Source organism: Phyllobates terribilis, unplaced genomic scaffold (genome assembly GCF_046119375.1).
Source record: "Phyllobates terribilis strain yellow unplaced genomic scaffold, ASM4611937v1 Scaffold_7__3_contigs__length_470593459, whole genome shotgun sequence".
NCBI classification, from domain to species: Eukaryota; Metazoa; Chordata; class Amphibia; order Anura; family Dendrobatidae; genus Phyllobates; species Phyllobates terribilis.
The window spans coordinates 20,134,119-20,143,524 of record NW_027362767.1 but is presented as its reverse complement, the minus strand read 5'-3'; the positions used below and the strand labels follow the sequence as shown (position 1 = coordinate 20,143,524).

The following is a 9,406-nucleotide window of genomic DNA, read 5'->3' as shown; positions in this document are numbered from 1 at the left end:
AAAAAAGTTATTTTCCTAGATGATCACTAATAAAGCATGCAATAAGAGCACAAACACTAAGGGAAGAGCAGAGTTTCTCTGTAGCCCAACTAGGTGAACATAGAAATCTAAGATTATGGGTCACCAAAGCATGGGGGGGGGGTAAATGAGAAATGCAGAGGGAGCGGCCCACATCTATAAAAGATAACAGCAGGATTCTTCAGCTTTCTTCCAGTTGGAGACAGGCAGTGACTTATCCCACCGATGGATGCAATGAGATCAGTATAAAAGTTCTGTAGCTTTCCCATCTCTGTAGTCGTTTACAAGCGCTCTGCTTGAGGTCAGTTGAAAAGGTCTCATTTATTTACTCATTGACCGCTATTCTGATTCACCAATAGCAAGCAGATTTTGGAAACTGTCAAGGACTGAAAAAGTTATTTAGAAGTTAAAGAACATCGTGTAGTGACAGCACCACTCCAGTCTACTGGTACAGTTCGGTATTGCAGCTTAGCCTCACTGAAAAGACAGGGACCAAGTTGCAATATCTGTTTGTTTTTTGCAATATCTGTTTGTTTTTTAAAGAGACAGGACACTAAAACCCAACCATTCCTGCGGGGGTCTCGTTCACAACTATGCCATGTTGGACTGATCCAGAGGGCAGAATACTCCAAACACATCCCCCCCAGCAATGATGACCACGAGGGATACTTGTTTTTATTTGGCTTTATTAATTTCAGTTGCAATACAGGACAGCCATTTACTCTATCCAGGTCTTTTGTTTCAAGGCTTAGCGTGTTTTATGTTTTATTTTTCCCTAAAGTGCAAGCACAGATTCAGAATTAGCACAAGCTTCCAGTCTAGCCATGGTAGAATGAGCGCAGGAGTGCCACGTCCACCTTGTGTTCACCGCCAATGATGGGAACTGAAAAAGCAGATGACTCCTTTCTAGCCTCGCCTGGGCCTATGCACGTACCACCGCCATGTCCAAAGCACGGTCTAATCTTTGGCATTCTGCAACTCAACTTGCTAAAAATGATGCCAAGGAGGAAGAAGGTTACAAATCTGTATATGAAATGAAGACTGGCAGCAAGTCCGCCGACTATCACCATCCCCTGACACGCACAACGCCAAAGCTCTTACCAAAAACAGAGCGCATGATCTTGATGATGGGGGGGGGGAGGGGAGAATATAGCATGTGGCTGTATATATGGAGCTTTGCAGGCCGTGGCTGCAGCCAGATATGGCAGAATCTGTCTCACGCCCGCCGCTAGTCTCAAAATTACCGCTCACAACTCCTCAAAAAGCCTGAAGCATTTTACAATTATCCACTGCATACACAACTAGGTCCATAGTAAATTAGTGCAACGTGTTTTAAGTCACACAGTCAGCACATTGCTATACAGATGAGGAAGCTTGAGTCAACCGGTACAGTGAGAACTGCGGACCGGAGACCAAACCGCAACAGTCGATTCCTCTGCAAAACACCTCACCTACTGGCCACCATCACCCCCGTGCTACTGGCAGAGACAGCTGTAAACAATGCTCACCGACCAGGTACCCGCCGTGGCTCTTACCAAACGATTCACACCTTTAGTCCTCGGTTCATAAAAAGTAAAATCTAGATTAATCAGCCAAAATATAAAATAATGAGCCTTCGCTTCTGTACAGTAAATTTGTGCATGCAAAATAAAAGGCTTGTCCATGTGCCACACATTAAGACTAGAAGTCAATGAAAAACAGAAGTGATTCTTAGCAATATAAAATATACACTCGCTGCCCAGGGGGGGATCAGACCCGTCACCCATCAGAAGAGCATGTACAAAGCTTTACTAGCAGATCTACACAGGGAGGAGACACTAAAGGATGCAACTAGGAGGATGGCAAAGTGCTCTGTACATGGGTGGATAAATAAATTAAAAAAAAAAAAAAAATCTATTGCGCTAATGGTTTTTTATTGGAAATAAAAAAACAAAAAAAAAACCTAGCATTTATGACTTGGAATGGACATTTGTTTTTGTTTTTTTTTTTCTTCCTTAAACAGCCTCGAACGTTGTGCTGAAGTCCTATAATAAATATAGGAATCTGCTGTCTCCAAGTTCAGTACATACATTTTTTTTTATTTTCTTTAAAAATGACGAGAGTCCAAAGCTGCTCCCCCGACGGTGAACGCTTTATCAAAATCGTGAATGGCCCAACACCCGTCTCACTCAAGTGCAGCACGAAACGAGAACGTTAAACTGAGATTAGACCAGGCATGCCATCCTCGGGTAGTGTCGTCATCTCGGTACAAAAAGGACCAGTCAATTATTAGGGGGGAAGGAGGGCTTCCAACATCTGTATCCATCAGCCATACTGCAGCATACCATCCTGAGGTATAAACCAATTTTATAGAGTAAACCAGCTATGACAATTTATACTATAAATTGAAACGCGCCACAGTGGGCGGCATCGCTTTTACAATTTTTTTTTTTTTTTGCATTTTTTTTTCTTGGTTTTAAATACAAAGGTTTCACTGTGCTCAATTGTCAAGCTGCATGCATGTAAAACTGGCCAGCCCAAACAGTGGAGTAATCATTAGCAAATGGAGCTTAAAGGAGTCCTCTAAGTGTTTCCTTGTTGTTAAAAAGGTAGTACGAGTATTAAGATACTGTAAAACTGATGTTTAAACTCGTTTTTTTTTTTTTGGGGACAGGACCACCAACCGTTACATGCAGATTGTTTTGTGGACAGAAGGTATTTCTTGACATTCAGTTTTGCTATACAGAAACAGAATGAGTAAATGAACATTTTTGCAAGAGGTAAGTAAAAGATTCAGTTTGATTCTTCTAGAGGGTAAGATTGGGGACAATTCTTCATTTTGCAGTCATCATCTGTACGAATTCTGGAAAGAAAAACAGCGGAGGGGGTTAGTCAGGCGGTGAATGAAGAGATGTCCTGGTCCACCTGACGTGGCGGCCAGCATGCATTGTTCGGCCAAGTCTTGACGCTGACTATTGGATAACTGTCGCATCCTGTTCCAACACGGACTTTCCATTTTTTGCACTTCCGGGATTGCACAAATTATTGGAAGGTGATATAGAAAGTAACTTTGCAACAAGCCATTATGAAGAGCTGAACGTGACTAACTGGGTAAGTGACCATATGCAGATATCAGAACCAAATGGATTTGGCTTTAGACATCAGGAATACTACAAGACACTGAACTGCCTCAGAACCTCTTTAGTAGATGAAACCTGACAGACCACCATGTGCTGTATGGAATATAAAAAACAATTTCTCAGCTCCTATGTAATGCTATTTATGGGGGGGGGTCCCTAAATTATTAAACCCATTCTGCAGCAGTAAACCAAGTCCACCATTTCTTACCTTCGTAGTTGACCTGCCCATCTCCATCTATATCGGCTTCTCTGATCATTTCGTCTACCTCTTCGTCTGTTAGTTTTTCCCCTAGGTTAGTCATTACATGACGGAGCTCTGCTGCGCTGATGTAACCGTTGCCGTCCTGTAGGAAAAACACAGACGCCTCCCATCAGATCGTGCCCACCCATGTTTTGGCACTATGTGCAGACTGAGCGCCCCGGAATCTGTCACCTTGTCGAACACTCTGAATGCTTCACGGATCTCCTCTTCGCTATCTGTGTCCTTCATTTTTCTTGCCATCATGGTCAGGAATTCAGGAAAGTCAATTGTGCCATTGCCTGGATAAGAGATGGTTAAATAATGAGGAGACTGAGGGCGTTTTCCTAAAAGGTCAACCACATAACAGTTGCAATGTTTAGCAGTGGATGACTGAGCAAACTTGAACTCTGGGCAGCACAACGGCCTCTTCCTGCAGATGACTGTGCCCGTGGCGGCCGCTCTAGTGGAGTCTCAGCATCACACCGAGGCCCTGGCCAGGTCTCCAACTTGGGTGTTTCATAAACAAGCAGCTTAATCCAACTCCCCCAGGAGTTATGTTCAGTGCAAGCGCCACTCCACTTCTAATTGTCAGCACTGCAGCCATGCGAATGATTAAGAGCAGAGGGCTTGGGTGCCGAGTAGACACCTTCCTACACTGGGAGCATTACAGCACTGTGCCATTACTCCTAGAGCGCTCAGGGCGTTGTAGCTAGCACATAGATACTAGCAATAAGAAGAAAAGCAAGGCGTGTACCACTTTAAACTGAAAATTAACACTTCTTGTTTCACTACAAAAAAGCACGTAGCATTTTGTCCATCCCACCCCGACATCTAACCAAGGGATGCCATCATGGTCTAAGTAATTTGGTTATGTCACAAAATCCAACAATGCTGCAAGCATCTACAGGATCCAATTATCCCTTCGAAAGCAGTCATCAATGATTCAGCTAGAGTAAATAGGACATCACTTACCATCAGCATCTACTTCATTGATCATGTCCTGCAGTTCAGCTTCTGTCGGGTTTTGACCAAGTGACCGCATGACTGTGCCCAGCTCCTTGGTGGTAATGGTGCCATCCCCATCTTTATCAAATAAGGAGAAAGCCTCCTTGAATTCTATAAAAAGGAGAAAAAAAATGTGAAAAGCAGATTAAAAGATATACAAGGACAACTCGCCGAATGGTTGGCTATATGCAGATAACACCATGTCCAGACCCAAAGTCTTTCCACATGAGAAAATCCACAGTGTGAGTGCTGGAGTACACACAAAACCTTTATTTGATCACAAAGTGTCCCAGGACTAGCCATGAAAATTTGGCTGCACATTACAAGTCTGTGCACAAATCCTCAGTGGCTGCAGAGAAAAAAAAAATGCCTACATTCCAGTGCGCCTAAATCTTGGAGCAATTCCTTGGCAATGAACCTGGAGATATTGAGCAACATTGAGACCCAGCCCTGGAGGCTTGGATACAGTCCAGAAAGTGACAAATTAATGGGTTAATGCATTGGATTATTCATGGACTGCTCTGGTGGTCTACCTGTTGGGAAGCAGCACATGCCCCCCAAAACTGCAAACAATACAATGAAGCAATTTTCCACATAGATGGCACAATGCAAGATAGTAAGGTCAATGGCTGAGTAACTATCACCTGTCTGCACTTGGGCCATAGGTGTAAATATGACCAGGGGCCACATCTGCATGGAGTCTATGTGCTCACGTTTGTTCCCATGCTCCAGCTACATACTAATAGGCTAAATGGATTACTATTAAACTTGCTCCAATGTAGGTGAGTAATCATAAGCTTTTGTGACCAGGAACTGATGGACCATTAGGTTTTTCAATAGCTCTGTACACAACCCTTGGCTGAAGGTTTGATTTTTGCAGCGGTGCTGGATGCAAATCTGCTAAGTGTTCACACGCTGACATTGTGCAGGCAACTTCAGCAAATGTCACAAATGCTCCCCTTGCGCAGTAGCACACGCCGATTTATGTGCTGTATAGTAGCCGGCAGCACGAGCGCTAGAGGAAGAGATTGATGACAGGCAAGCTCCGCTTTTTAAACAAGCTTAGTCATAACCGGATAACAAGCAACTGAACAGCCTGCAAACCAAATTACCCCAGTCGCTGGAAAAAGCAATTACTCACCAGCAATCTGCTCTTCAGTCAGCTGATCGGCCTAAAGAGAGGGGGAAAAAAAAAAATGTGAGACAGAAGTAATGCATCATGTAGTGATAATATAGCAGATCGAGGAGTATATTAACCGGGCATGGTTGAAAATGGAGGGGGGCGACATCCTCTGCTGCAAACCTGCAGGACCAGCATTGCAAAAACACTGCACATGGCGATGTAAATAATCATTTACTGCAGCGCCATAAAAAATATATATTATATAATACACACTCCATGGAGCTGACATCGCCAACAAAGTAAGAGACCTCACTACACTGCAAGTGAGGGAGCAATGTCCTCGTATCCCTCAGCTAAGTGGCAAAGATTAAATTCTCCAAAAGCAGACAAGTTGTCACGGTCATGCAATGTGAGCGGTCTGCAGGAAGGAGGGCAGAGCAGAGACCCCAAGGAGAACGAGTACATCAGGTTATGGATCCCTTGCATGTTGCCAGCACTACTTCCAGGATTTCTGTGTCTGGCATAAATGGTTCCCAGTAACACGACTCAGCCGCCCTGCCCCCGCCACACAATGATGTGATTTCTGGGCACAAGTAATGTTTAATTAGGTAATGCCAAGTATCACTTGTCATTTCCATATCTAGACAGCGCACTGTTGGCAGAGACTAAGAAGCAGTCCTGCATTAGTATATATGGGCTGTAAGTACTCAGCCCCCTTGGGGGTCCCGCCCACCGTTCCTCTACATGTGCTGTCACTAGAGTCCCATATTCGGTGCATCTCCCCGTCTCTTTATTGGGCTATACCGGGATTTTAACGCTCTATGGGCCCTAGTTTTTAGGCCGCTGGCTGCTAACATGATATTGTACATTTCTCTCGTTATGAAAGAAAAGCAATAAATAAAAACACAAGGAACCTTGGCCATAATCAATCAAAGCACCACATCCACCTCTAATGGCACGGCATGTGCCCCCAAATATGACAAGCTTTAAATAATGCAGCCTGGGCACAGCTGGGGAGCCCAGATCCAGAAACGTTCCAGCAAAAGGAGATTAACATCTGATTCCTGCTTCGCTTGAGGCAATTTAAGACCTCTGCACACAGCAATGAATTACACCGCAGCTGCAGGGTGGCCGCTTTACAGCCACGTTCAGCAGAGTTATTACAGGGAGCCCTGCAGGCTGGCACCACAGACAGCCAAGAGCCCGCACATCATCAATCCTCCATGACACCACAGCAGCATCTGTACAACAGCAGGGATCACAGGGTGATACAGCAATGACTGGCAGTGCCCCGCAGCAAGTGCCAGGACGCAAGACTGCAAGGACTGTGCAAAGGCAGCTCTGCGCCAGAGCGCCTGATAGATCAGCTATTATGATAGTCTCACCGTGCTGCTGCCCGCCGGCCCGGACCATTATGGCCCCCTGTCACAGGTCCGGACCATTATGGCCCCCTGTCACAGGTCCGGACCATTATGGCCCCCTGTCACAGGTCCGGACCATTATGGCCCCCTGTCACAGGTCCGGACCATTATGGCCCCCTGTCACAGGTCCGGACCATTATGGCCCCCTGTCACAGGTCCGGACCATTATGGCCCCCTGTCACAGGTCCGGACCATTATGGCCCCCTGTCACAGGTCCGGACCATTATGGCCCCCTGTCACAGGTCCGGACCATTATGGCCCCCTGTCACAGGTCCGGACCATTATGGCCCCCTGTCACAGGTCCGGACCATTATGGCCCCCTGTCACAGGTCCGGACCATTATGGCCCCCTGTCACAGGTCCGGACCATTATGGCCCCCTGTCACAGGTCCGGACCATTATGGCCCCCCTGTCACAGGTCCGGACCATTATGGCCCCCCTGTCACAGGTCCGGACCATTATAGCCCCCGTCACAGGTCCGGACCATTATGGCCCCTTGTCACAGGTCCGGACCATTATGGCCCCCTGTCACAGGTCCGGACCATTATGGCCCCCTGTCACAGGTCCGGACCATTATGGCCCCCTGTCACAGGTCCGGACCATTATGGCCCCCTGTCACAGGTCCGGACCATTATGGCCCCTTGTCACAGGTCCGGACCATTATGGCCCCTTGTCACAGGTCCGGACCATTATAGCCCCCTGTCACAGGTCCGGACCATTATAGCCCCCTGTCACAGGTCCGGACCATTATGGCCCCTTGTCACAGGTCCGGACCATTATAGCCCCTGTCACAGATTACAGGCACAGATGAGAAATGACCGCAGCAGTGACACGTGACCTCAGGGACTATTCCCGGGATCTCCAAACTCAGAACGGATGTAAAAATCTATAAATAACCACACAAGAAAACAACGGCAGCCATAGAAGAGGTTCTGTAGCAGCTGCGCCCCACGACAGGTCTCGCGGGAGCGCGCAGCAGCCACAACGCCCGCACAGCCCAGAGCCCCGCCCCCGGGAGCAGCGCTTCACAGCCGGCCCGTAGGATGGAATAAGCCGGCAGAAAGCAGCGCCGTGAAGTAAAGCCCATACCGTACAGCGCTGGGCCAACCCCGGAGAAGAGAGACACCGAGCGGCGGCTACGTACCATGGCGGCGAGGCGGGAGGGCTATGTATCCGTGTGACGGGAGAGGCTAAGGACGTCCGCACGTAGCGCCGAACTCCACAGAGTGCTGGGGGTGTGAGGCGAAGCCGCAGCGCTTTATAAGCGCGTATCCCTCCGCCAACGGCCACACACCGCCCGGGAGCCGGGACTGCGCCAGAGACACGCCCCAATCCACGCCCCTGCCACTCACAGCCTATGGTGTGGGCGGGGCTACGAGTGTCAGCTCGAAGAGAGCGGCAGTGAAGTGACTGGTCCGTCACCAAGGAGACCCCCGACTACACCAAGACCACCACCGAGGAGACCCCCGACTACACCAAGACCACCACCGAGGAGACCCCCGACTACACCAAGACCACCACCGAGGAGACCCCCGACTACACCAAGACCACCATCGAGGAGACTCCCGACTACACCAAGACCACCATCTAGGAGATCCCCGACTACACCAAGACCACCACCGAGGAGACCCCCGACTACACCAAGACCACCACCTAGGAGACCCCCGACTACACCAAGACCACCACCTAGGAGACCCCCGACTACACCAAGACCACCACCGAGGAGACCCCCGACTACACCAAGACCACCCTACCGAGGAGACCCCCGACTACACCAAGACCACCACCGAGGAGACCCCCGCCTACACCAAGACCACCTCCGAGGAGACCCCCGCCTACACCAAGACCACCTCCGAGGAGACCCCCGACTACACCAAGACCACCACCGAGGAGACCCCCGACTACACCAAGACCACCACCGAGGAGACCCCCGACTACACCAAGACCACCATCAAGAAGATTCTAGACTACACCAAGACCACCATCGAAGAGACCCTCCACTAAACCAAGACCACCACTGAGGAGACCCCAAGTACACCAAGACCACCATCAAGGAGACCTCCAACTACATCAAGATCACTACCGAGGAGACCCCCTACTACACCAAGACCACCATCGAGGAGACCCCCGAGTACACCAAGACCACCATCAAGGAGACCCGAGTACACCAAGATCACCACCAAGGCAATTCTGGACTACATCAAGACCACCACCGAAGAGACCCTCTACTACACCAAGACCACCACTGAGGAGACCCCCGACTACACCAAAATCACCAAAGAAAACTCCAACTACATCAAGATCACAGCAAGGAGACCCCCAACTACACCACAACCGAGGAGACCCTTGACTACACCAAGACTACCACCGAGGAGACCCCTGACTATACCAAGACCACCATCGAGGAGACCCGAGCGCCTCACAGAAAGAACTTGAGGAGACCCTCACATTCACCACCAAGACCACCACCGAAGAGACCC

General features: G+C 48.7%; 1 protein-coding gene across 1 annotated transcript; it reads right to left on the bottom strand.

Annotated features, from left to right (window-relative positions):
• Positions 1 to 687: 687 nt before the first annotated feature.
• On the bottom strand, positions 688 to 8,211 carry CALM1 (calmodulin 1). Its single transcript, XM_073638240.1, has 6 exons — positions 8,071 to 8,211; positions 5,525 to 5,555; positions 4,351 to 4,494; positions 3,571 to 3,677; positions 3,346 to 3,481; positions 688 to 2,860 (listed from the first exon to the last, which is right to left on the bottom strand). Exons 1-6 carry the CDS (start codon positions 8,071 to 8,073, stop codon positions 2,832 to 2,834), a joined length of 450 nt encoding a protein of 149 aa, XP_073494341.1. The 5' UTR covers positions 8,074 to 8,211; the 3' UTR covers positions 688 to 2,831.
• Between the last annotated feature and the right edge of the window lie 1,195 nt (positions 8,212 to 9,406).

Bases quoted from the DNA above. Each gene is read 5' to 3' on its own strand.
- CALM1 (XM_073638240.1), bottom strand. The intron at 4,495-5,524 runs GTGAGTAATTGC...TCCTTTTTATAG, and splicing joins GACTGAAGAGCAGATTGCTG to AATTCAAGGAGGCTTTCTCC. The intron at 3,482-3,570 runs GTGACAGATTCC...TTTTTCCTACAG, and splicing joins CATTCAGAGTGTTCGACAAG to GACGGCAACGGTTACATCAG.